Source organism: Taurulus bubalis, assembly GCF_910589615.1.
Source record: "Taurulus bubalis genome assembly, chromosome: 1".
NCBI classification, from domain to species: Eukaryota; Metazoa; Chordata; class Actinopteri; order Perciformes; family Cottidae; genus Taurulus; species Taurulus bubalis.
The window spans coordinates 48,534,550-48,562,276 of NC_136589.1; the positions used below are offsets into that span (position 1 = coordinate 48,534,550).

The 27,727-nt window shown below is 40.7% G+C and overlaps 1 protein-coding gene across 1 annotated transcript in view; it reads left to right on the forward strand.

The window, feature by feature from the left end:
* nrxn3a (neurexin 3a) overlaps positions 1-27,727 on the forward strand; it is a gene marked incomplete at both ends in the record, with an annotated part of 140,119 nt that overhangs the window by 92,985 nt on the left and 19,407 nt on the right. Inside the window, 8 exon segments of the mRNA XM_079217335.1 lie at positions 7,118-7,321; positions 9,280-9,306; positions 13,384-13,503; positions 13,801-13,921; positions 14,486-14,746; positions 21,076-21,266; positions 21,655-21,828; positions 26,459-26,578. Coding sequence (XP_079073461.1) covers positions 7,118-7,321; positions 9,280-9,306; positions 13,384-13,503; positions 13,801-13,921; positions 14,486-14,746; positions 21,076-21,266; positions 21,655-21,828; positions 26,459-26,578 — 1,218 coding nt within the window.

A 27,727-nucleotide genomic window follows, 5' to 3' on the forward strand; every position in this document is an offset into this window, starting at 1 on the left:
AGAACACGGGGTAAGCAATTGATACCAATAATCAATTTAAGGGTGAAGTATTCCTTCATGGAATGCCTACTCCAACATTGACCCTGTCATTGTGAGGTCCACAGAGAAAAAAAACAAATATTCAACTGGTGTGCAGTAAGGGTACCAAAAGAACCCAAAAGAATAGTAGCATGTATGCTCTGGGGGACAAAGGCCTGGTGTGAGCCTTTGCAACAGGTCAGTCTTGATAACATGTTGCCATAGTCATATTGGATAGAGGAAGGTGGCGACTGAAACAAGACACAGCTTCATCTTAAAAGTGACACAAGACAGTGCTGGGAGTGTCTGTGGGAGTGGCACTTTTTGAGCTTTGGTTTGAGCCATAAGGGATGGTAGGTGTGAGTTCTTATACAGTATGGTATCTCTGTCTTTGTCCTTATCTCTGTGTACTAGATTCAAGTCAATTCAATTTTGTATCCAGCCCAATATCACAACTTTGCCTCAGATGGGTTTACAATCTGTAAACGTACGACAGTCTTTTTTCCTCTCTCCAGAAAAGGAAAAACTAAAAAAAAGAAACCAGCAGAGGAAGGATCCCTCTCTCAGGATGTACAGAAGTGCAATATAATCAGCAGCTGTCAGTACTTTCTCTGCACAGAGCATTTTTTTTAATCCGTTACCCGGTGAGGTCTCAGCCAGGTGTGCCCTGCTCCTAGCCAGTGGGTCAGGAGTGAGCCAAAGCACTGTTGCTAATTTAATGGCCAGGCTCTCTTCGGGCACTTGTGGCCCACTTGGGCGCAGGTGGGATCAGAAAGAACGGCACTAAGGGAGTAACAAACAGCAGGAGAAGTTTTAAGTACATTTCTGTGGGTGTCACAAATATTTAACCAATCGTTTCCCCGAATAACGTCTGTACTATTTTCACGATCAATTTCATTGATGATTAACCCTTCAGGGTCTTGCGCCGCCCCGCGAAAAGGCGGACTCACGCGAACAGAACGTTTGACCCGGGGCGAACAGAGCGAAGGACGTGGCGCGAATTTGCGTGAGTTGAATTCTCCCAACACCGCGAATTATCACCGCGTCCGGTGTGAACACGGCATTGGGCCTTTTTCTCAATTTTACATAATTTCTTAAATTCACCTTTTTTAAAAGGCACTTGCATATGAGACATATGCCCATGCGTTAAAATCTAAAATTGCAGAACAAGCTCAGCTCTCTATATAATGAGGCACAATTGTCATAAGGCACAAGTGTAAAATGATAATATGGCCCTAAAGCTGAAAAATTGATGGTGGAGGAGTACAGGTACATGGGTGTCTCCATCAACAGCCGACTGAACTGGAAGGCCAACATCAACGCTGTCAATTCATGGGGCTTTTATTTGGAAAGGGATGACAGAAAGACAGACAGGAGGAGGCCTTACAATGCCTTTGACTGAATATCTCCAAGTCATAATGTGTGTGCAGATTGTCTACAAAACCATATGTTAAACACCAGATTTCGACGCAAAAACATACTCAAATCACCAACATAGTTAATAATGTGAGCGTCAGTGGAGCTGTTGCGCCCATCTCTGTATTTAAAGTGCCATACACACATGCACGCACACCCACGTCACCGTATTGACACGTGCACGTGCGCGACCGTTCAAGTGCATGTGCACACGTGAACGCGACTGTAATAATACATGCCCGCGCACGTACGTGTGTGCGTGGGCACGCGGCCATTCACATGCGCACGCACAGAGGTGCACATACACACACAGTCAGTTTGCTTAGTCTAACACAAGCTAACTTCATGCTAGCAATCAAATTCACTTTCTTTCCACCAACAGCCTGCAGCGTGTGTGTGTGTGTGTGTGTGTGTGCTCTCTGTGTGTGTCCTCACAATGTTACTAAAACAAGAATGAGTGTGAAGCTGCACTGATTAGCTCATTTGATGCACCTGTGTCATGAATGACAGACTGAGTTTTTCCTTTGAAGATGTCCTCCATTGGCTCCAATGCATTTTATTTTTTCATAAAAAGCTTAATATTTCAAGAAGCTTAATATTCTTGCGAACGCGTCGATGTTGTTTGTGGGTTTATAGGTTGCACAATGCGTCTCTAGTTGCAATTTCAAAATCAGGTACGATTGTCAGGGGGACATCGTTTGGAGGGAAAATTAACATGGAACTTAATTAGTCGGATTTTTAATTTATGTCTGAATCTTTTGGATTCAATCGACCCAATTTACGACATAAGACAAGATGTCCTACGTTTTGATACATACATTATGTCCAAAGAGTTAGTATTATGGAGTAGATGGCAAAAGTCAGATTTTTTTTTTGCAAAATCTCTGCACTAGCTATGACATCAACACTCTAAGCTGCACAATACACACTTATGTTAAAGTCAGAAAAGTTGCTAAAAAAGCATAAAACCAAAACGGTGACAGTTAAAAAACTATTAAAGAAATAAAAAATCTGAAACTATAGAATAAAAGTTTAAATGGTGTCTTTAGCTGAACGTATGCAGAACCTGTAAGCTTTTGAAGTTGAAGAGGATTTGAAGATTTCCTCCATTGGATCCCATTCATAAAAACAAATCATAACAATTCAAAAATTGGAATAGTTAGAAATATAAAAATATATAGCCAAAGTAGCTGAATATTTTAATAGTTGAACGGTTTCTGTAGCTGAATATATGAAGGAGGAGAAGAGGTCCAAAATACGTACAGAAGAAATAGTAATATAAGCTGAATAAAGAAGTGAATAACAATAGTTGGACTGCGCGAGCATTCCAACTAATAAGCCCGTAGGAGAACATAAAGTGTGCTGCTGAGCCACACTTAATAATGTTGAGAATACGAGCAGCATATGGTGGAGAAGCATAACATAACACACAACTTAATGAAATATGCATAATATGGATATTATTTTTACAACATAGTAATATTACACTGCTCCTTTAAATATTAAGGATGGCTCAAATGCAGAGAGTAAATTTCCCGACTGTGGGACTAATAAGGGATTATTCCTATTCCTACTACTTAATGCACCCTAAAACTTTCTTATTGATAAGGTAACACAATTCCATTCAGTTTGTGTTTTTTGTTTACTTGTGTCTTCACATGCTCTGTACATGTCTCTACATCCATGTCAACTGCACATTACATCATTAATGACCGATTGGTCACACAGATGCCTCGAACTGATGTCTAATTGACAAGGTGTCAGATTACAGCATGGTATAACATACACTTTAAATTCTCATTACAGCTTTGGACTGGCTTTCAGATTGCTCTGACATGTAATATTTCTTGACTGTAGGTGTGTGTGTGTGTGTGTGTGTGTGTGTGTGTGTGTGTGTGTGTGTGTGTGTGTGTGTGTGTGTGTTTGTGTGTGTGTGCGTTTTTGTAATGACCTGCATGTGGGATCATCTCAATAGAGTGTGTCCAAAGGATTTATACACTTTTAACTGAGTGACCTTGTCTCGTTTAAACCACCGAGAAGAAGACCGTAATGCATTTTGTTTGGTCTCTATGAAGATACTGCCTCTCTGACCAGTTCACATTCCTATTAGTTTTATTCAGTTTAGGGAAGTAGCGGAAAGAGGTTGTCACTAAACTGATACATCCAAAAACCACTCTCTCTGCCATCATTGGATGAACCTCAGTTTACTAGCACTGATGGGAGGAGGAAAGCAGCAGTAAATTCTCAAAAAGGGTCTATTACCCTCAGCCATAGAGAGAATCCGGCCTTTATTTGAAAGGCTTATATTAGAGACAGGCCTTTCTTCTGACACTCTGTGTTGCTGATCTGCTGCAGTTAAAATGTGTTGCAAAGACAAACTCAAGACTCCCTCCATGTTTACCGGCTTTCTTGATTATTTCAGTATAATGTACACTGGCACAGCACCAATTCCATCAGTCCAGCAACAGACTCCTGTTAGTTGCAGCCGTCAATGCAACGCTTCCTGCATGGATGTTTCATATCAACATATTTTCAGCAGTTCAAAGGGAAGACTTTTTATGTGAAACAGAAAGTTCGGAATTTGATTGACAGCAATGTAAAACGTAACAAAAACAAATAATGAGGAACAAGAGAATTAGACAAGTTTTTATGTTGAAAATATGATCAACAGTGTTGGAAGTATGACTAGGTTGGAACGTGTGCTGTGGAAATATGCATCATGATGAGTTTATCATGTGAGCAATTTGAAGTATTAAACAGAGGTATCTTGTGTGCTTGTGCTGGTCAGTAATCAAATGGACACAATCCTTCCTTGAAACCTTTTGTTGATTGGATCACATGATTTCAAGAGATTATAATTTGTCAGGGACAAGGCAAATAAAATCAGCACTAATACCAAAGCAAAATAATCCAATGGTAGAAGCATTTTAGCTGAAATTGAGTATTAATCATGATCAATTATCGATAGATGACCGTCAACAGCGGCGGTCAATCCACTTGGAAGTGCCAGGATACCAAGATACAGAACACTTTATTTTTAACTCAACTTTATTGATACCTCAAAAATAGTATTAAATCATTGGAATCATGACACATGCACTGTGTGCAATGTTGTATTTTGGAACTGCCATCTCAACCTTCTGGAACTAATGGCAGTTAAATTGCTGAGGTCAATTCACGCTTGATGTCTCTTAGCCTTAACGGGAAGGTGCTGAGATCCTCCCGTGGCCCAACTGCTGTCTTCACTCCCTGAGTGCAATTTATGTGAGACCCCTGAAGACAGTAGTGTATACGACTAGTAATGGAGTCCTGGAAAGCATCAGTTAGTGTCACAGTTCAGCCGTCACTCTCACCTGCCCTCTGCTGCGCTCACCCAATCATCCTTCAGTACACCTGTTAGTCACACCCACCTCGTCAGCTCTATCTATCACTGCAGATATTTTTTCATTTTTATAATTCTTTATTAAGGCAGCGGTCCACAACCTTTTTTGCGCCACGAACCGGTTTCGTAAAAGACAATATTTTCACGGACCGGCCTTCATGGTGTGGGCGATAAATATAACGTAATAAATATGATGTAATAAAATGATACGACCGGCATGAAGCCAATTATGAAGTGCATAAAAATACAACTCACCGTTACGCCGAATTAGTGGGAACCTTTAACTTAGACCTTTAGTCCAGTCTACTCTTTAACTTAGACCTTTAGTCCAGTCTACTCTGTAACTTAACCCTTTAGTCCAGTCTACTCTGTAACTTAAACCTTTAGTCCAGTCTACTCTGTAACCTAAACCTTTAGTCCAGTCTACTCTGTAACCTAAACCTTTAGTCCAGTCTACTCTGTAACTTAAACCTTTAGTCCAGTCTACTCTGTAACCTAAACCTTAAGTCCAGTCTACTCTGTAACTTAAACCTTTAGTCCAGTCTACTCTGTTACCTAAACCTTTAGTCCAGTCTACTCTGTAACCTAAACCTTTAGTCCAGTCTACTCCGTAACTTAACCCTTTAGTCCAGTCTACTCCGTAACTTAAACCTTTAGTCCAGTCTACTCTTAACTTAAACCTTTAGTCCAGTCTACTCTGTAACTTAAACCTTTAGTCCAGTCTACTCCTTAACTTAAACCTTTAGTCCAGTCTACTCTGTAACTTAAACCTTTAGTCCAGTCTACTCTGTAACTTAAACCTTTAGTCCAGTCTACTCTGTAACTTAAACCTTTAGTCCAGTCTACTCTGTAACTTAAACCTTTAGTCCAGTCTACTCTGTAGCTTAAACCTTTAGTCCAGTCTACTCTGTAACTTAAACCTTTAGTCTAGTCTACTCTGTAACTTAAACCTTTAGTCCAGTCTACTCCATAACTTCAACCTAAATCTCTGTTTAGGTTTAAGTAACTTAAACCTTTAGTCCAGTCTACTTCAGAAAGACAGGATGTTGGAAATGGAAGCAGGGATTTCAGAGCTTTTTAGGGGATCTCAGGAGATTCCGCCTTGATTTTGATCCAGAACACCGGCAGAGATGAAATGTAATTAAGTTTAATTTTTGGGGTAACGTATCACGTAACCTATTGACATGTGTCAAGAGGCTCAGACGCACAGACGAATGTATCCGGCCATTTTTCAAAATACAACATCTTTCCGAGCTTGATTTATTTTTCAGAATTTTTTTCCATTAATTCTTTCTGTGCGACCCGGCACCGAGGGAACCACAGACCGGTACCGGGCCGCGGCCCGGTGGTTGGGGATCGCTGCTTTAAGGCACAGGATGCCAACCGGAGCAATAGCTGTCTTTCAGGGCAGGCAGAAGTGTGTGTGTCTGTGTGTGTGTGTGTGTGTGTGTGTGTGTGTGTGTGTGTGTGTGTGTGTGATCTTCTGGGCAGCCTTCTTGTCAGCCGCAGAACTGTTGCCATAACACACTGGGATCCCATGAGTCAGGACAATCTCAATGGAGTGGCAGTAGAGGGACACTAGCAGCTGTTGTGGTAAGTCGACTCCTGAGTGTTTTTAGGAAGTTGTGCCTTTTCAACCAGTTTATGTTGGTTGGCCATGTGCGCCCATACTGACGGACTGTGACTGACTGCCTTTATCCAAAGGCAGATGTGTTCGAAGCCTAGGTTGGATCGCTTGGAGACGAGTATGCAGGGTATGAATGTATTGAATGCAGCAACCGTGCATATGCTCCATGTTGTTCTAGGTGGCAATGGCATCATCTGCTGGGTCTGATTGCTGTGCATCCAGGGTGGCTGGGAGAGCAGCCTTGTTGTGCCGAAGGACGAGTCTTTCCAGGAATTTCATGATTATTGGTTGTAGTCGTTGAGGCAGGTTATTGCTGTCTGCTTCAGAACTTGCACTATTGTGTATGTTTTTTTGGCATCTGGAGACAATGTACTTTTGATTGAATATATTTGTGGACATGTCGGCCAACTCAGCAGCTCAGTCTCGAAAAACTTGTATCTTTCCCACTCTCCATATTCCATCGTACACAGCTCTCCTATCTAATATTCACATAAAAGAAGGGGAAACAAAACAGACAGAACAAATGGAGCAAGGAGTCCCCCAGCAGTTACGTCCAGCAATGGTCTGGATGGACTGACTGACATTAGCAGCCCTGGAGCCACTAGAATGTGCACGGTGTCAGATCCCAGCGTATGATATTGCTAACATCTCTCTATCCTGTGACTCTCACACAGAGGCTTCCATCCTCTCCTATGATGGCAGCATGTACATGAAGGTGGTGATGCCGACCATCATGCACACTGAGGCTGAGGACGTCTCCCTGCGTTTCCGCTCCCAGCGGGCTTATGGTCTCCTCATGGCCACCACTTCCCGAGAATCAGCCGACACGCTCAGGCTGGAGTTGGATGGGGGTCGCGTCAAACTCACGGTCAACCTAGGTATCGTATGCCCACCCCCACCCATCTGCCTCCACACCTCCACCTTCACCCTGAGACAGTTCACTGTTGAGCGGTGACCTCTCCTCTCCTTTCACTTCTATCTCTTTTTGCACTGTTTTTTTCATCAGTTACTCTTCACTATGGTCTCTTAAAGGTTTTTCCCAGCTTTAGAACATAGATAAGAGATTTTTGATCTTTTTTGCATGGCTGTTTTTGTGCACACAAAGAACAATGGATTGCTTACTAAAACCCCGTCTTTACGGGATAACATCTTTGGCTACACATCCTAACTTTTTTTATTTCAACAGTAAACTGGCCCATCTCTAAAACAGACAAATCGTAGTCATGTCCGTATTCTTGTTTACAGAACTTTTGAGACAGTCACAGCACAATCATTAGAGTAATGTAGAGATCATGTGCTTTAAATGATGGTTGCTGGTAAATATTTTAAAGGAACAAAGTGTGCTGAGACTTTCTAAGAGGTGACTTCCAAGTATGCCCACTGATCTTTAGTTCATAATTCAACAGGACATTAGAAAAAAAGTATCTTGTCTTTCTCACTAACCTCATGTTCTGTCTGACATCAAGTCATTTCTCTATCACCTTCCTCTTCTTCTGGGTGGTTGTTTTCTTTGCTAATGATGGTGTCTTTCCTGGAAGTCAATGCTTTTTCTGTGTTTTGTTTTTATGTTTACCTGTCAACTCCATTTTCCATCATGCTTTGTCAAAAGATGGTATTCACCCCTTCAAAGGCCTTAAGCCTGCGGCCCGTCAGGCGAACAGCCCGAGAACAGAGCCCAGCTAAACCTACAGCTGGCTGCGACCCCAAATATTTCCAATCATACTTTGTAAAGAAGTATGAGAATTATAAGTCACACAATCCAGTTATACAAAAATGTCAAATGTTGCATATAACATGTCTTGTAAACAATCGTAAGAGTAATGGCAATACGAATAGACGTTAGCCGGTTTGCCAAGCACATTTACATAACTCATTCACTGATTATATGAATCCATGTAACATACCCCAGATTTTAGTCAACATGTTTATGTTGTGCAGCTCTAATTGGTCAGAGCTTATATGATTGCTTAGCCTATGTTAATCTGTGTGATTTACTACAGAACTTTTTTGAAGATCTAGCCTCTGATGTATCCTAGTGACACATGTAGACATAGTATAGCACTCCGGATCTAATGGTTGGGGTTCCTGTGCCTCTGCATGGTGCTGGTGCTGATTGGATCGTGGCTGTTTGCTCCCACTTTTCTGTTGCGGTTGACGACACATGAAACCACCAGCCACATAGTGACCAACCCTCACTGTCTTCACAACTGCAAACAGCAGTTATTCTGGCCTCAGTGGGACTGTTCAGATACTTTTTCACTGTCTATCACACATTGTCTTACAAAATCTACCTTTTTGCTGTTTTAATGACACCAAATTAACAAACTATCAGTCAGTATTTCTTGACTTCTCAAAGATCCGTGGCTCTAAAATAGATGGCTGCCACCATTTGGAGCCAGAGGCTTTGACTTTTCTATTCTTAATATTCAAACCTAAAGAGAAACAGTCAGTGTTGGGTTGGAAAACTCATGTAGCTGGTACTACAAGTGGCCATTTTACTGTAAATACTGTGCCTAAACAATTAATACATTTCACTGGTACTATGTGTAACAAAAGAGCACTAGCTCTAGAAAAGCAGCTTTTTACAACTAGCACATTTCTACGACAAATCCATGCATTATCTCATTTACTATTAAAACATTTTTTGGGAAATCTTTAAAGTATATAATTTATTTCTTGCTAATTTAGCATAAAGCTGACTAAATACTAAATGAATAAAATGGCTGCCTTCCTGCATGTGTACGTCCCCGGAAGGGTGGACTTTTGGTTTTTGGATGTCTGCAGCAGTAACCTTGAAGGATGCAATTTCATCTGTCATTTATTCTTCCCCATCTAGACTGTATCAGGATAAACTGTAACTCCAGTAAGTTAACACTCAAGTTTCATTTTGCTTTTATTGTTGATGGTATGTAGATGTTGTTGTTGTTTTGTTTTTTAAAGGAAATGTGTTTTTAAAAAATCCTGCACTGCCCTCCACTTTCTTTTAAGCCTATTTATGGAGGATGAGTTCACTCAGTTGGTTAGACTACCCATAATTCAACAGAATGCAAAATAAAATAGCCTCAGTCAAATGGAATGAGTTGTGATTCATTCAAATTATTCAACAAATCTAAATTTATTTTTAAATCAACCAATTTCCCCCATATGTTTATGGTATTCTCTAATTTGTTATAAACAATGAAACATTTCTCACCCCATTATTCCCTGTATACAAGTGTAGTTAATCCCCATTCATCACCTATCATTGTAAGTGATGACATCATATGATTAGAATCTGAAGCATTGTTTTTGCAAACAGAACTTTGATGTAGCTGAGTGCTACTTAGGACCGTTTAACAAACATCTGGACTGCACTGAAATAGGTTGGTCCCAGTAACTGATGCACTTAATGTGGATGGTCTATTGACCGTTTGAGTAGTGTAGATGTAGCCAGCTGTTCAACACTATTTGCCTATTTGGTGCACCACCACAACCATATACCTTAACACTGACCCCATCTCTAATGCTCAAACCCCTGTTCCTACAACAATGAGTAACACAATTGCTTCCATTCAGTAATGTTAGTTATGAAAAAAAAAATAGTAATTGCTATGAATAACGGGTACATTTCACGAGTAGTGCATGCAACAGTAGTCATGTTCAAATGAGAAGCCTCATTCCATTAGACTAAAACCTCTACCACAATGACTACGTTTACAAGCACACTCATATTCCACTATCATTCTGACAATGACAATATTGCAAATTTAATATGATTCATGTAAACATCATATTCAGTCTGGATATTCTGAATTAGGCCTTATTCCGAATGGAGCTTTTTCTCATTGAGACATGTGATATTATGCAGGTTTTAGGAGCATTTATACAGCGCATTACGAATATGTGTCTCAATAGGTTGTTGTATGGCTCTGTGCGGCACACAGTGTGTTGCACACATACCAACAGTTTACAAAGCTGGAGTAGAGAAGCATGTCCAAAAGAAAAGCCCACATGTCTGTTCTGAAGGAGAAACACACCTACTTTGAAACATGATGAAGGACTTGGGTATCAGCATCTTTTGGGGCATGCGCAATTATCGCATCGCCGACCTTTTGTAGAAGGTGGTTGAAGGAATGACAGAAACAAGTCCTTCACCAGAAGAAAACTCTTTGATGCAAAGAAGCAAAATAGCACAATGGCTCCTGCTTTTTCAAATTGTTCTATATTATGACGTGAAAAATAACAAGTAAGGCATTGACCCGTCAAACTCAGCCGAGAATGCCGTCGATGTGGGATTCTCTGGTCCTAATGTTGAGGAGGCGTCATGGGCTCTTTTTTCGTTAATCAGAATATAAACGGCTGCATGTAAACAAGAATATAAGTGTAATATATATTGTCTTTTTCAGAAAAAATATTTGGTGCAAGTAAACTTAGTCAATGTAAGTGCAGTAATTTAGACAGTTGATACATTCAGAAGAAAAGGCAACATACAGTATTAACCTGGCTAAGGGGAATGTTTTTTACATTTTTACTGGCATACTGTACATGGAGTCCAGTGCACAGTCTATGTGCATGGAATTTGATAAAAGATATGTGTATCACAGCTATGAAACTTTGCAAAACCTTTTGCTAAACCTTACCAGCAAGGCTGGAACAAAACAGATGAAACAACAATACCCTGAAGGTAACGTCCTCATAGTCCCAACAGAGAGACGGCATATTACAATACTTAAACAGGAGCTAAAGATTATCAACTGAATATTAAAACCGAATTCCCTAATTCAATTTGGGATCCAATCCAATGTATTATTATGTCAAGTTGCATTTCACCCAATCAAATTTAGGAATGTTGATTTTCTTTGCAACTACAAGTGTGTCAGCTGCTTTTACAATGTACATTTGTTTATAATTATACTACAGATTGCTTTTACTCGTAATAAGGTCATTGAGATTGTTACCTTATCCGTTATTTCTGTTACGTCTACTGGTTTGTGTGTGTATGTATATATATATATATATATATATATATATATATATATATATATACACATACACACATATCTTATGGATTAGAATAATAAAAGATCAGAGATCTGTGCTTCTGTAAGAAATCCAAATAAAACAGTTTTTGGTTACTGCCACCACACTTTGTTACATTTTCTGTATTGGCAAACAAAAATATAAAAAAAATATTAAAACATTTTTGTAATTTTGGTAAACTGAGCCTCAAATGTTGAGCGCTTGGTAATGTTAACATTTGTGACATGCAGCTATGAAGTTACCATAATCTATTTTAGCGTTAAGTGAATCGTACCTTATCATCAGCTGTTTGGTTTACAATTGATGAGTTTGAGTTGTGTGTAAATGTGAGTGAGTCACGTTGTAGTATGATCTAAGGGAATCTTTGCTATTTCGGTGAACGTTTTTATAGATCTAGATGTTTGTTGTTAGGTAAGATTAGGGTTAGTCCTATTCAGTTTCTTTATATAGCCACAGATTATTACAGAAGTTATCTTGAAACCGGCTTAAGATAATTTAAGGTACAGATCGTACAAGAGTTCATTTAGCTGAAGTAGCAGGAGAATTTTCCCAACCCATAAAGGAACACATCCTTTAGTTTATCACATTCATTCAACATTAACACATCTGTAGATACGTGGTTTTCCCTGGACAAGATGGGGATGAAAAACTGTCCTCTGAAAAGTGACTAAATCTAGATGAGTAATAATTACAACATTTACCTCTGCGATGTAGTGGAGTAGTGTTAAGTGATGGATTGAAAACCACCACCTAGCGTCTGTTCTGGGAGCATGAGGCAACTTCCGGTTCTGCAGAGAAAAAAAATGCGGAAGTGTCTTCAACCTGTATTATTTATAATGTCCACCAGGGTGCGACTCCTCTGGTTGTATAGAAGTCTATTCAAAAATGACTCTATTTCTCTCTTGATTTATTGCCTCTTTTAACATTGTTAACATGAGTTTATGATACGGCATCTTTACATCACATCACAATGACTACGTCCACTTCTTATATACAGTCTATAATCAGGAATGATATCCAGCCAAAGACGAGGATTTGTAACCAAATGTAGTGATACAATGGTGAATGGGTCAAAAAGAAAAAACACTTGCAACCAGCAGGTGAAAGTTTTGCGAGCAGAAGAGCAGTGATAAAAGTCTCTTGCCCAAAGCAGGTTTTTCTCCTTGAAGGCTCAAATTTTTCCTGCGCAGGCAGATATATTTTGTAGATCTCATTGATGCCTACGGATATTTACATTGATTTGCTCTCACAGGTTTTATAGGGAACTAAAAAACGACAGTTTGTTGGTTTCTCACCTCAGAGTTCTTTAAGCACCACTTTGAGTATTTACATCTATAAACATGTATTTCCTGCCTGTAAACCACTCATTTAATGAGACAAAAATAGATGTGTTTCATCAGGCCATGGATCAAAAAGATTAGATAGATAACAAATAGCCAAGAATGATATTTTATATTGGACTGGTGTCTGATGTGGCTGAGGTTATATTAGTAGTTTTGGTTTGGATTGCATGGTCAGAAGAAGCAATGAAGGGAGGAATGAAAGATGCCAAGGAGGGGATCAAGTGTAAGGAAATCATTTCTGAAACCCTATGATGAGTAAAAGCAATTTGTCCTACTGTAGTTGCCCTTTATATTTGAGAGCCATGCCTCTTTTCTGCAGTATAGTGGTGAGGTGTATTCTATGAGAATTATGAATGTCAAGTATTTTGTGTGTTTCTTCTGTGTATTTCACTGACTAAACCAAACATTTGTTTCCCAAAGGCATACTAACTACTTTGAACTATATTTAAAGCCCTTTTCAAGCTAAACTAAGCTGCTTGTAGAAATCTGCTAATGATTCAAGGCTGACAGTTGGGAAAACAACGGTTTGGTTTGAGCCTCAGGATGTCTTTAACTTTGTGATTGACCATTGTTCTCAGGCAAGGGACCGGAGACCCTGTATGCCGGGCAAAAGCTCAATGATAATGAATGGCATACAGTGCGAGTGGTGCGTCGCGGCAAAACCTACAAGCTAACTGTTGACGATGATGTAGCAGAAGGTACTTACCTGCATCAACTCGGTTCATGCTTGAAGGAATGCTCCTAGTGTTGCCTTGTCCATGGTATTACACCATGCTGTGGTGTGTTGTCACAGAGACAAAGAATCAGTATGTAATTGTGCTGCAAAGAAAGAATGTAGCTATGTAAGCTTTGATGGCACTTTGCATCCATCTAATACTGTTAATGTAATTTTCTCCTTAAATCAGCCCTTTTGTGTTAGTGTCAGACAGTGTTCTCTTTTCTTTTCGTTTTTGTCTTTCTTTTCAACCCATCCCCTCCACCCTCCCCATCTTCAGGCCAAATGGTGGGCGACCACACCCGCCTGGAGTTCCACAACATCGAAACAGGCATCATGACAGAGCGTCGATTTGTTTCCGGCATCCCATCCAGCTTCATTGGTCATCTGCAGAGCCTTAGGTACTTTGATAACCTACTGTTGCTTTGCATTTTAAATGTGTATTAGTATATATTTAATGTTTTACTAATTCATTCATTTTTATGGTTTTGCTATTTGCGCTAGTCTCAGTATTCTCCTCATGTACATAAGGCACATTTAGAGAGCAGCTGGCCAAGAACATTGAGTCCCTAAAGAGCCAGATATTTTTCTCAGGAGTTGGTGGAGTCCAAATAAAAGTGTTTAGTTAATGTGAAACTTTTGTTTGCTCGGGGGTGAACATAAGACACAATTAATGTTGCTTTGTTTAATCTGTAAATTCAAATATTGAAATATGCTGTATTACTTTGTAAGATATTAGATTCATCACGCAGTTTGCCAGCTTGTTTGTCAGTTCTTCCGTTCCCAAATGGCTAAAACTGTCAATTGCTTAATTTTCTCAAGACACAAAGTAGAGATTTATTTAGCCATACCCAAAACTTTGTTTTCTTTGCTTTAAATTATCCTTGAGTAACATCTGGTACCAGGCTTTGAAGGACAAGAAGAACCTTATTTTGAAGTCAACCATGTTCCTGTCCTTTCATCAGATTTAACGGCATGCTCTACATCGACTTGTGCAAGAATGGTGACATTGATTATTGCGAGCTCAATGCACGCTTTGGGATTCGTTCTATCATCGCCGACCCTGTCACCTTCAAATCCAAGAGCAGCTATCTGAGCCTGGCCACCCTGCAGGCCTACACATCCATGCACCTCTTCTTCCAGTTCAAAACAACCTCCCCAGATGGCTTCATAATCTTCAACTCTGGAGATGGCAATGATTTTATCGCTGTAGAACTGGTAAAAGGGTGAGTTTTATTTTGACAGGATGCTTGTTAATGTTTTACACATTGGAATCTTGAAGATTTAGGAGTAGTATTATTTGATTACCAAGTTAAAACTACTATCATAAATACTTTGGTAATAACAACTTATGAAATTACAATGTAAAGAAGTCGCTCATAGTGATGAACCTACAGAGAACTATCATCTGAATCTGCAGGTCCCCGCAGCTTTACGGAGCTTTATACTGGGATTCATCTCAGTGTTTGACCGTCTGCTACTTTCCACGTCTCATTGTATCGTGCCTGCCATCTATTTTCAATGAAACAACTCTTTACACAATTTTACACTACGTACTCAGCACAAAACAATTCACAGACACAGTTAGCAACCACAAGCAGAGCTTACACCAGCGTGAATAATGGACCTACTGTATAATCATCAGGGGGACAGAAATAGCAAATTAATTTCAATTCAGTTTATTTTGTTTAGCCCAGAATCACAAACTACAAATTTGCCTCGGAGGGCTTTACAATCTGTACACATACGACAGCCCTGTCGCAGGACCTCACATCGGATCAGAATGAACAATGTAACGAGTTACAGCACATTCAATGAATATGACATGAATATGAATATGAAATTATTCATATAATGAGTAGTAGGCATGGACCACGATCCAGATAACCACGATCCATGTCAGCAGAAGGAGGTAGAGAGGAGGGGCATCAGCAGGGCCATGGAAGGAGGCAGGACCGGCTCCAGACAGCCACGATCCATGGAAACTTGAGGCGAGAAAGCACAAAGACTCCGGGGAAGAAGTAGAGTTAGTAATGTGCATTGAAGAGACATGAATTCATCCAGAAGGAGAGGGAGAAGAGGAGAGAGGAGCTCAGTGTATCCTAAGATGTCCCCCAGCAGACTAGGCCTATAGCAGCATATCTAGGGGCTGGACCAGGACAAACCTGAGCCAGCCCTATAAGCATTATCAAAGAGGAAAGTCTTGAATCTAGTCTTTAATGAGGTGACTGTGTCTGCCCACCGGACTGAAAGTGGAAGCTGCTTACACAGAGGAGGAGCTTGATAACTGAAGGCTCTGGTTCCCATCATACTTTTTAAAACTCAAGTAGCCCCGCATACAGTGAGCACAGCTCTCTAGTGGGGTAATATGGTACAATGAGCTCTCTAGTAGGGTAATATGGTACTATGAGCTCTCTAGTCGGGTAATATGGTACTATGAGCTCTCTAGTCGGGTAATATGGTACTATGAGCTCTCTAGTGGGGTAATATGGTACTATGAGCTCTCTAGTGGGGTAATATGGTACTATGAGCTCTCTAGTCGGGTAATATGGTACTATGAGATCTCTAGTGGGGTAATATGGTACTATGAGCTCTCTAGTCGGGTAATATGGTACTATGAGCTCTCTAGTCGGGTAATATGGTACTATGAGCTCTCTAGTGGGGTAATATGGTACTATGAGCTCTCTAGTGGGGTAATATGGTACTATGAGCTCTCTAGTTGGGTAATATGGTACTATGAGTTCTCTAGTGGGGTAATATGGCTCCTTAAGATATGATGGTGCATCACCAATTAAGGCTAAAGGAGAAGGATTTTAAATGTGATTCTTGATTTTACAGGGAGGCAGTGCAAAGCAGCTAATACAGGAGTAATGTGATCTCTTTTCTTAGTTTTCGTTACTACACAAGCTGCAGCAGCACTCTGGATCAACTGGAGAGATTTAAGAGACTTATTCGAGCAGCCTTATAATAAGGAATTGTGGTAATCTAGTCTAGAAGTAACAAATGTGTGAACTCATTTTTCTGCATTGCTTTGAGACAAGATGTGTCTGATTTTTTTTTGAAATGTTAAGTAGGTAAAAAAAGGCAGTCCTTGAGATTTGTTTTACGAGGGAGTTAAAGGACACGTCCTTATCAAAGATAACAGCAAGATAATTTTTTCGGTGGTGCTGGATGCCAGAGCAAAGCCATCGAGAAACTATATCATCAGATAATTGATTTCTGAGGTGTTTTGGGGCCAAGTAAAATAACTTCAGTTTTGTCTGAGTTTAATATCAGGAAGTTGTAGGTCATCCAGGTTTTCATGTCTTTAAGACATGCTTGAAGTTTAGCGACCTGGATGGTTTCATCTGGCTTGATCGATAGATATTATTGATTATCATCTGCATAACAATAAAAGTGTATGGAGTGTTTTCTAATAATATTGCCTCAAGAAAGCATATATAAGGTGAATACAATTGGTCCAAGCAAAGAACCTTGTGGAACTCCGTGACTAACACTGGTGATCATCCAGGTTTCATCGTTTACAAATACAAACTGAGATTGATCTGATAAATAGGACTTAAACCAGCTTAGTGCGGTACCTTTAATACCAATCGACTCATCTAGTAATAGGATGTTTTGGTCAATGGTGTCGAATGCAGCACTAAGGTCTAACAAGACAAGAACAGAGACAAGTCCTTTATCTGATGCAACTAGAATGACTGCTTTCTCAAGGACCTTAGAGAGGAAGGGATGGTTAGAGATAGGTCTGTAGAGAGTGGGCTTCTTAAGAAGAGGTTTACTTATAGATACTTTGAAGGACTGTGGCACATGACCTGTTAGTAAAGACCCATTGATACTATTGAGTAGAGAGGTGCTAATTAAAGGTAATACTTTAAGCAGCCTCGTCGGGATGGGCTCTAGGAGACAGGTAGAAGATTTAGAAGTAGAAACCGTTGAAGATAATTGGTCAAGGTTGATGGGAGAAAAGCCATCTAAATATATATCAGGGCTTACAGCTGTTTCTAATGCCACTGTATTTGAGGATAGATCAGTACTGGTTGAGGGCAGGAGATTTTTAATCCTGCCTCTAACAGCCAGAATCTTACCATTGAAGAAGTTCATGAAGTCATTACTACTGAGGTCTATAGGAATACACAGATCCACCGAGCTATAACTCTCAGCCAGCCTGGCCACAGTGCTAAAGAGAAACCTAGGGTTGCTCTTGTTTTTCTCTATTAGTGATGAGTAGTAGGCTCCTCTGGCATTACGGAGGGCCTTCCTATATGTTCTCAGACTAGCCCGCCAAACCGACCGGGACTCCTCCAGACCGTTGGAACGCCATATGCCCTCAAGCTTCCTGATGCTTGCTTCAATATGCGGGTCTGAGGGTTGTACCATGGAGCGAGCCTCCTTTGCTTAATGATCCTCTTTTTTAGAGGGGCTATCGAGTCCAGTGTCACTCTCAGTGAGCCGGTAGCATCATCGACGAGCTAATCAATCTGGGACGGACTAAAGTTAGCACAGGAGTTCTCTGTTATATTGAGACATGGTAATGAATCAAATACAGAAGGAATCGCTTCCTTAAATCCAGCAACAGCACCGTCAGTTAGACATCTGGTGTAAAAACTCTTGCCTAACGCTGTACAATCCGCAGAGGTGTCAAAAGTATTCACATTCATTACTCAAGTAGAAGTATAGATACTAGGGTTTAAAAATACTTCTGTAAAAGTTGAAGTATCAACTCAAGCTTTTTACTTCAGTAAAAGTGTAAAAGTACTGGTTTAAAAACTACTTAAAAGTATAAAAGTAAAAGTAATGTAAGGGGAATGTTTTTTTTTCCATTAAGGACAAACTCTTAAGCCGAGTCTCAGGGGCCTATAGTGCACTACCCCACCTCTCCCAAAACAATCATTTTTATGAAGGCCATAATGACTATAATGTTTTAAAATGTTATGTTGAAAAATGTGGGATGCACTAGGCTACCCGTTTCAGCTGCATATATGCCCATTTAAAATGATCACATTTTATTACAATGCAAATACATTAAAGTACCATATGTGTACTGAGCATTAACATGCGTTTCATGGAGCGGAAGACATGATAACTAGTTGCCTATAAGTATTGTAATAGTGCAAAATAGGCGGCGGCGGCGACTCCGACACAAACACTTAAAGCTGTGGTTCTCAAACTTTTTCTGTAAATAACATAATTGTGTGACTCATCTGTGCTTTTATAAATAACAGAATAAAGAAAAGTAAATCAGATTGCCCCATCAGACAATGTTTTGTGTAAGTTTTATCTGTGCAAAAAATAACTCATATTTAGTTACTACTAATTAGCTCTTTGTGGAAAACAATAAGCTTTTCATTTTTGTTGCCAAACAAAACAGAATGAGTGCAGATATGTGAGCCATCAGGTTGTATCAGTATTAGTGGAGCAGTGACCTGCTTTCCTCGACACATGTGTTATAAACGGGGTTGTAGATTTGATACGGCTTCTCTCAATTCGTGCTCAATATTGAGCTTAGATCTGTTTTTTTATTTTGAGAAACGCAACAGCAGGAAAAGACGAGCTCACGGAGCTCACGGAGCTCACGGCGTCGCGTCAAATCGCGCATGCGCAAGCGTAACCTGTTAACGGCGTACCGTAACCATTTACCCGAAAGTACAGGCATTTGTCCATGTATTTATTAATCACTTAGTTTTATATCCGTGTACTTTGTACTTTTGTAATATGTGAAGCCAGCAGCTCATTGTTGGTAGAAGACACGAGCACTTTGGCTCGTTTCACCTGCAGCAGGAGAGCTGCTCCGGGTTCAGAGAGCTGCTCTGGGTTCAGAGAGCTGCTCTGGGTCCAGAGAGCTGCTCCGGGTCCAGAGAGCTGCTCTGGGTTCAGAGAGCTGCTCCGGGTTCAGAGAGCTGCTCCGGTGCGAGGAGAACTCCGGTTGCTCCTCACATGAGAGCTGCTGTTGCGTCTTCACCCTGGGAGCGTTTAAAACGTAGATATAGCGGTCTACTTTTCACGCGACATATTTTTCGACGCTCTCTGTCCGCTGGTGTGTGTGCTCAGCGCTCACCTGTGTGTGTGTGTGTGTGTGTGTGTGTGTGTGTGTGTGTGTGTGTGTGTGTGTGTGTGTGTGTGTGTGTGCGTGCGTGCGTGTGTGTGTGTGTGTGTGCTCAGCGCTCACCTGTGTGCGCGCGCACGTATCTGTGGGCAACGGGGCGGAGAGGTTTTTGAGTGTGTTTTTGAACGATGACAAGCCGAAGTGAAAACAAACCGGAGTGAAATAGTAACGAGGCTATTTTTAAAATGTAGGGAGTAGAAAGTACAGATATTTGCGTGAAAATGTAAGGAGTAGAAGTAAAAAGTCGTCTGAAAAATAAATACTCCAGTATAGATACCCACAATTTCTACTTAAGTAAGGTAACGAAGTATTTATACTTTGTTACTTGACACCTCTGTTGATGATGCACTAAATAATTTTCAGGAAGTGTGTTATGCTGTATTCACATGGTAGATGGCTAACCAGATATGATTTTAGCAACCGAGAGCAGTACCTTAAAATCAGGTGAGGCCATCAGAGAATACCGGCAACTGTTGCCATCCCACATTATATATATTTTTAACTTTTTGCCATCCTCTGAATCAGAATTTACAACCGGATGTTAACCAGCTAGGGCTGCACGGTGGTGTATCTTCTTCCCACAGTCCAAAGCATGCAGCTTAGGTGCATTGATTACTCTAAACTGTGTGAATGGTTGTCTGTCTCTGTGTGCCCTGCGATACTCTGCCTTCACCCACTGCCAGCTGTGATCAGCTGAGCCTCCCACGACCCTGAGAAGGATACGCGGTTACGGATAATGAACGGACGGACGTTATCCAGCTACCTCGCACAAGAAGAAAGTGTTTTCAGTTTGCAATGGAATGTTATAAATATGCATTTTATACATGCATTATTAGTATATGTTAATGGTAAATGTACTTGCATTCATACAGCACTTTCTTCTCTACTTCAAAGCACTTTACACTACATGTAAACATTCACCCATTCACACACACCCGAACCCTAAATGCACTGATGGCACAGGCTGCCATACTGCTAATCACAATCTAATCTAGATTCATTCACTCCATTAATGTCTCAGTTAAAGACTTTTAAGCATGGAACTGAGCCAACCAACTACGATATGAATCATGTCCATAAACATTTGATTCAGAGCAAAAAAACTAAAGTTCAAGACGTGTACATAATTAATTCATGAATGAAGGAACTACTCATCAAATGAATGGCAAACGTCAACTTTGAGCAATTTGTGGGGTTTTGCCCGAGGACATTTCAACATGCAGAATGGAGGAGATGGGGATCGAACCGTCAACCCTAATTAGTGGATGACCTGCTGTACCTCCTGAGCCACATATGATTTTATTTCATATATTTAAATCCATTCTTAAAAAATTGCCCACCTTTTGGTTCAGGGCTGCCAGTTTGTAAACGTTTCAAAGAATAGCTTTAAAAGCAGAAGGTTGACGATTTCTGAAGTATTCTGTAACTCTCATAACTTTCCTCTTGCAGATACATCCACTATGTTTTTGACCTTGGAAATGGGCCCAACCTCATCAAGGGCAAAAGTGACAGGGCATTGAATGACAACCAGTGGCACAATGTGGCCATCACCCGAGACAATAGCAACACCCACACACTGAAAGTAGATGCTACAGCCACTAGTCAGAGTATCAATGGGGCCAAGAATCTGGACCTAAAAGGTATGCAAACGGCATGACTGACACATGTTACATGTTTACATCTCCTTGTGTGTCCAGCATGTCGTTGAACTACTAAACAACTGTCACTGTGCATTCAAATGTGTCCATTAGGCAGGCTGCCTACAAGCTTATGTATTTTGCTTCTGACACAGAAGCGTAACTTCGGACCCCATGCCACCCCAAAAAATGTGTCTTAGGAGTTGTGCTTTGCAGTTGTGTATTATAACTTCGTACATTTAATATATACTTCATAAAATACCTCAGTACTTTACCCTGACAAATGAAGATGGCACAGATCTGTAAGAAACTGATATTTGAAGACAGCATTTATAACATAGACACATGAGATAAGATCCTCCGATTGTGTCTCTATCTTGTCTGCCCCCAGGTGATCTGTTCATCGCAGGACTGGGTCCAGGCATGTATGGCAACCTGCCTAAACTAGTGGCTTCCAGAGAAGGCTACCAGGGCTGTTTGGCATCGGTGGACCTCAACGGTCGCCTGCCGGATCTCCTCAGTGACGCCTTGTTTCGCAGCGGGCAGATTGAGCGTGGATGCGAAGGTACACCGTCCCTCAAATCTGAGCCTGATTTAGACTTCTACAACACAAACTTCAACTCCAGCTCCAGCAGCCCTTTCTTCCTGCTCAATGCAAACAGTAGCTCCATAGCCCTGCATCCATACGGAAGCCCCTCCATTCTAATAACTGTACTTGTAGCCTCACTTACCCACTGCTAGAGTCCGGCCAAACATTAAACAATCCCACGCCACTGCCACATGTCACCGGCCACAATGGTCACCCCCTGACAGTGCCGTTGGGATCACCATCAGAGCGGTTTGTGCCAGTACAGGGACATGAAATACTGCATTTTTTTTATCTCTTCTGCTTTTGTAAAGTTTCATTTTTGTTCAGAATTTTGTGAATGTTTGGAGACTTAAGCAATATTATCGTAAAAAGAAGGTAATTCAGAGGTCCTTACGAGTGGCTGGTTCATTTGTGTAGATATAATGCTGTATTAATTTGAGATACATACACATTCAGTGCAAAAAAAAATGAAATTAGATTTCTCCAAAATGAAAAGAAAATTCCATTACATATCTAATTGACCCTTCACTAAGCCTCGTCTCCCTTAGTTATTGTTGCTATAATGTCAAGCTTTGCATTCCAGCACTTATGTTAACAATGGTACTGATGTAACAATGGACTTTAGACAGGAAGAGGCTGCTTTTGCCTCTTCCTGTCTAAAGTGCTTCTTATTGACTATGTATATAATGTCATGTAAACTCAGTGCTGCATAATGATGCAAAAAAACACTTATTGATAATGCTAATAGCCCACAGGAACTTTAAATCTGCATCATAACCAGTTAATGAACCTGATGACATGGAAACATAGGACTGATGTTGTATTACACAGTAACTGGTTAGTCCTATATTAATGTGCAGTATCATAAGAAAGACTGCTTCTGTGTAACATAATATAGAAAAAACTTGATACTCAATATTTCCCTCCTCGTTCACACTATTCATAAACAAGTGACAAAAATCTTGAATGTTCAGATGTTTATAGTAGAAATACATGATACGTGACTTTCATGTGTTGAGTACTCAATATGTTTCACTTTTACATGGCGAAAGCCTGAGGATGAAAACTAGCCCATGAGTTTGTCTCAGATGAACTACCCCGAACCCAATACAAGACCGGACAATATAATGATAATGATATCATTATAATATATAATGATAATGATAATAATGATAATGTTCACACAACCTGCAACAATGTCAGTCCTCCGTCAGTGTCTACTACACATGATGCATTCAAGTACAGTTTAGAGCAGTGGCGTGCCGTGGATTTTCTACCTGTGCATCAGTGCCTCGATCAGCTGTTTAACAGCTGGGCGGTGAAATCTGATTGGATAAGAGCTATGCTTAACTAGCTGCCGCGCTGAAGCTGAGGAACAGACAAGGCAGGAGCTGTGCAATGAGAAAATAAGCCAATAGGGGAAAATAATTATAATACATGTAGTGTATTTGTGAAAAACAATTACATTATAAAATAGCTAACTTTTAATTATAAAAAATAAAATTGTAAAATAGCTATAACTTTGACGCGCGACCAGATTACATGCAAAGTCAATGCACATACGCGTTTGGTTGCGAAAAAGTGTTTTTTCGGCCGGGCGGCGCAAATGACGCGTTTGAGGCGGCGCGAAAGTTGCGTCAGCCAATCAGTGTTGAGAATCAGCGTTGAGAATCTGCGTTGAGAAGCTACGCCCGTCATCACCGCCGTCTTGCCGTTCCTGAATCAAGCTGCTGCTGAAGCGGTTTGAAGCAAATCCAGACAATCAGTTTATAAATAAAGTTTGTTAACACAAAATCTCTTCGACATGAGTTGCTCAAATGGTCTTTCATTAAAAACTGACTGAAAGAGGGTTGTGTGCCCAAATTTCACCAACTTTGACACTGCAGGTCCTTGGGACCCCAGAAATACAACCGCATAGTGGGAAGTAGACCGGATGAACCGCTCTGGAGACACGCAGAGGACACACCCATGTACACCCATGCCTTTCTGCTAAAGCCTCCTACATGTACAGAGATGCATGCTTGTAGTTAAAAGCGTTTCTGTCAGACACAAGACGGGTAGGGGCTTAGGAAATGGTCAATTAGAGGGGTATAGAACAAACTAACAATGTTTGCCTGATAAATGGTTGCCTCATAAAAGGTCTATAAATATAGAGTGCTATGGTTTAAAGAGGCCATTACATCACAGCAGCTTCAGGCCAAACCCACACTCATCCCATAAGGGTATGGGATCGTATTGTCACAAAGCACAACTTGCCTCATGGTTTAATTTGATTTGTGTTGATTTCCAATCATTAATGCATATTGTAGCTACATCAAAAGGGGCTGTTGAAACATTTTGCAAGAACAAGCAGATGTTACTGTGGACCAAATGTTTCCATCTTCCTTTGCAAGTCGTCATTCTTTTGTAGTTGTTTTTGTCATCGTCTTCAGGTTCTGGGCATCCACAACCTGTTGCATGGACATCATGTTCTGTCCAGATGTTTATCCTTGCCATATCATTCAGTTGGACATTGAGAGTACTCTATGGTGTTGTTGTTTTTTACATTAACTTAATAACAATAAAGTTGTGTACTTTATGTCCTCGCTTTAACAATCTGAACGTATGTACTGCAAGAAAGTAATGGTTGTCTAATTTATTTTTCAAAATAAAATCTCATCCATCACAGTATTGTTCTTCTCCATGGCATTCTGTCTCATTTTTATTTGTGCTTGTGTGATTTCTTTTTTTTGCTGATGAGGATCATGACTATGCACGGCCTGCTTTTCATTACAAGCTTTCATCGCATACATGTTTGTGTTTTTTTAGCCAGTGAGCCCCTATCAAAGCCCACTAATAATAGTTTATTCGGCCATATATTGTACCGTCGCTAGAGGGGGCTACTGCACTGTGGCCAACATTTAACAGAAGAGTACCAGCAGTAACAGTAAGCTTCCCACTGTGGCGCATCATACATTAAATCCTGAACCCGATCAGCGGATCACCGGCAGGATGCTCCTGCAGTAAATTCCAAAGTCCTATCTACTCCTCCAACTCATGAGCAATTCACCTGGTCCTGAACAGCCTCTAACAGAGCAGCTGGCATCAGTTTACCAGGTAAGTCTCCACTCAACACATTGACGAAGTTAAATGAGTTGATGCACACTGACCGTCGGCATGCTGTGACCATGTATGGAGCTACATTAAAGCAGATATATTTAGAAATGTCACATCACCACAAGAGGAGAGGCAGAGTTACACGTCCAACATGGACAAGGAAAAGTTCTGTGAGATCAAACTTGTTTCGGCTTCAGAATCCTCATAAAACAAATTACTAAGGAACGCTAACAGGTTAAACAGGGTAGGCATGGAGCAGAAATCCATTTGAAAATATAACAACCCTCATTTACACTGCCATTCAAAGGTGTGGGGGTCGCAACAAGGGTTAGCATTATTGGAACATTATACCACAGAATATTCGCTGAACATACTATGTACTGACAACAGAGTTTAACCCTCTTCAATCTAACCATGGATAGACATACAGTAATAAAAAGAATACCCTTAACTTAAAGGCAGCTGCAAGGTGGTTAAAGTGATTTATCTCCTTAGACATAATTGTTGGGATTCTGGAAAAGGTCCTTTGAGCAACCCCAGAGGTTCAGTACCACTTTCCAGAAAGGCATCACATTGGAACTCTAAACGTGAAAAAGAGTGCCCATTTCTTTGTTACATTTTCAACATTTACTATCCTGCATTAAGCCCATTTGGAAAAGTTTCAGGGGTGTAAAATAATATCTATGTATAATGTTATAATGGATAAACTAGCATCCCCTGCCGCCCAGCCTACATGTGATATATTCTCTTGCCATACATCTTCCCTAATCTCATTGACAAGATCCTTTTGCAATATCAGTCTCAGGCCTTCACACAGTCTAGTTTTGATATTTTACATTTTTCTATAAAAGATTGAGGCAGAATGTAAGCATTTAGAAACTCTTGAATCTTATACATATGACTTATCAGTCCAAACACTGATAAGCCATGCTACTCCTCAACTGTACATACTTCCAGAAATCTCCCCTCCCCTCCTCATTTACATGGAATTGATCTGTGAGGTTCTTGAGTGATCAAAATGAGCCATCTCATTCCTCATCTGTTTTTCCTCAACAGAAGAGGATTATTCTAAATGGAGGACTAGCTTTGTTAGCATTGAGAAATCTCCAGAACATTGTGTGCCCTTCCCCATGCAAATTGAGCGTGTTGTAAAATTACATTTCTTTGTTCCGTTTGTGAAAATTAATCCAGTTACCGAAATGGTGCCGCAAGTATGCCCTCCATTTTTACCCACGCAGGTTTAGAGTCATCATTTTCCCAGCTTATTCATTTAAAATGCTATATTATATAATTCCATATTTTGAAGAGCCAATCTCCACACACATAGATCCCAGATAATCAGTCAAGAGGGGCTGGCTGTGGGTGAAACATGTGCTATCAGAGCTCTAAACCTTTACAGTAGGCTCTAGGTTGACTTCCCTCATGTACTGCTTTTGGTGATGTATCACAGCCAGTTCTCTCTCTGTATGTGTGTGTGTGTGTGGTTCTGGGGATGGCTGGTGTTCTACAGGTCCCAGCACCACCTGTCAGGAGGACTCCTGTGCCAACATGGGTATTTGTATCCAGCAGTGGGAGAACTACACCTGTGACTGCTCCATGACCTCCTACACTGGAACACAGTGCAATGACCGTGAGTACTGATTCCACTGTTACATTTATATATCTAAATATCACACATGTGCGACAGAGAGTGGACAAAATCCTCAAGACTATATATATATTTTTTTTTTTTTTTTTGTGTGTGTGTGTGTGAAAACGTGCATGCCCCCTTCCTGATTTCTTATCTTTTTGCATGTTTGTCACACTTAAATGTTTCAGATCAAACAAATTTAATTAGACAAAGATAACACAAAATGCAGTTTTTAAATGAAGGTTTTTATTATTAAGGGAAAAAAAATCCAAACCTACATGGCCCTGTGTGAAAAAGTGATTGGCCCTAAACCTAATAACTGGTTGGGCCACTCATAGCAGCAACAACTGCAAACAAGCGTTTGCAATAACTGGCAATGAGTCTTTTACAGTGCTGTAGAGGAATTTTGGCCGACTCATCTTTGCAGAATTGTTGTAATTCAGCCACATTGGAGGGTTTTCGAGCATGAACCGCCTTTTTAAGGTCATGCCACAGCATCTCAATCGGATTCAGGTCGGGACCTTGACTAGGCCACTCCAAAGTCTTCATTTTATATATACACACACACACACACACACACATATATATACACACACATATATATGTATGTATGTATGTATGTATGTATGTATGTATGTATGTATGTATGTATGTATATGTGTATGTATGTATATGTATGTGTATGTAGTCCCAATCAGGTGGCACCTCACATGGCAGCCCCGATCAGGTGGCACCTAGTATGGCAGCCCCGATCAGGTGGCACCTAGTATGGCAGCCCCGATCAGGTGGCACCTAGTATGGCAGCCCCGATCAGGTTGCACCTAGTATGGCAGCCCCGATCAGGTTGCACCTAGTATGGCAGCCCCGATCAGGTGGCACCTAGTATGGCAGCCCCATCAGTACAACAGATTTTGTGAAGGGGTGAAAGTTGACCTGGAGTACAGCACTGTTATGCCGTGTTCACACCGGACGCGGCGCGAATTTGCGGCACGACTAGATTACATGCAAAGTCAATCCACAGACGCCCCGCGAAAAGGCGAAGGACGCGCGAGTTGAATTCTCCCAACTCCGGCAGAGAAATCACGTGACACAAAGTTGCGTCAGCCAATCAGCATTGAGAAGCACCGCCCGTCATCACCGCCGTCTTGC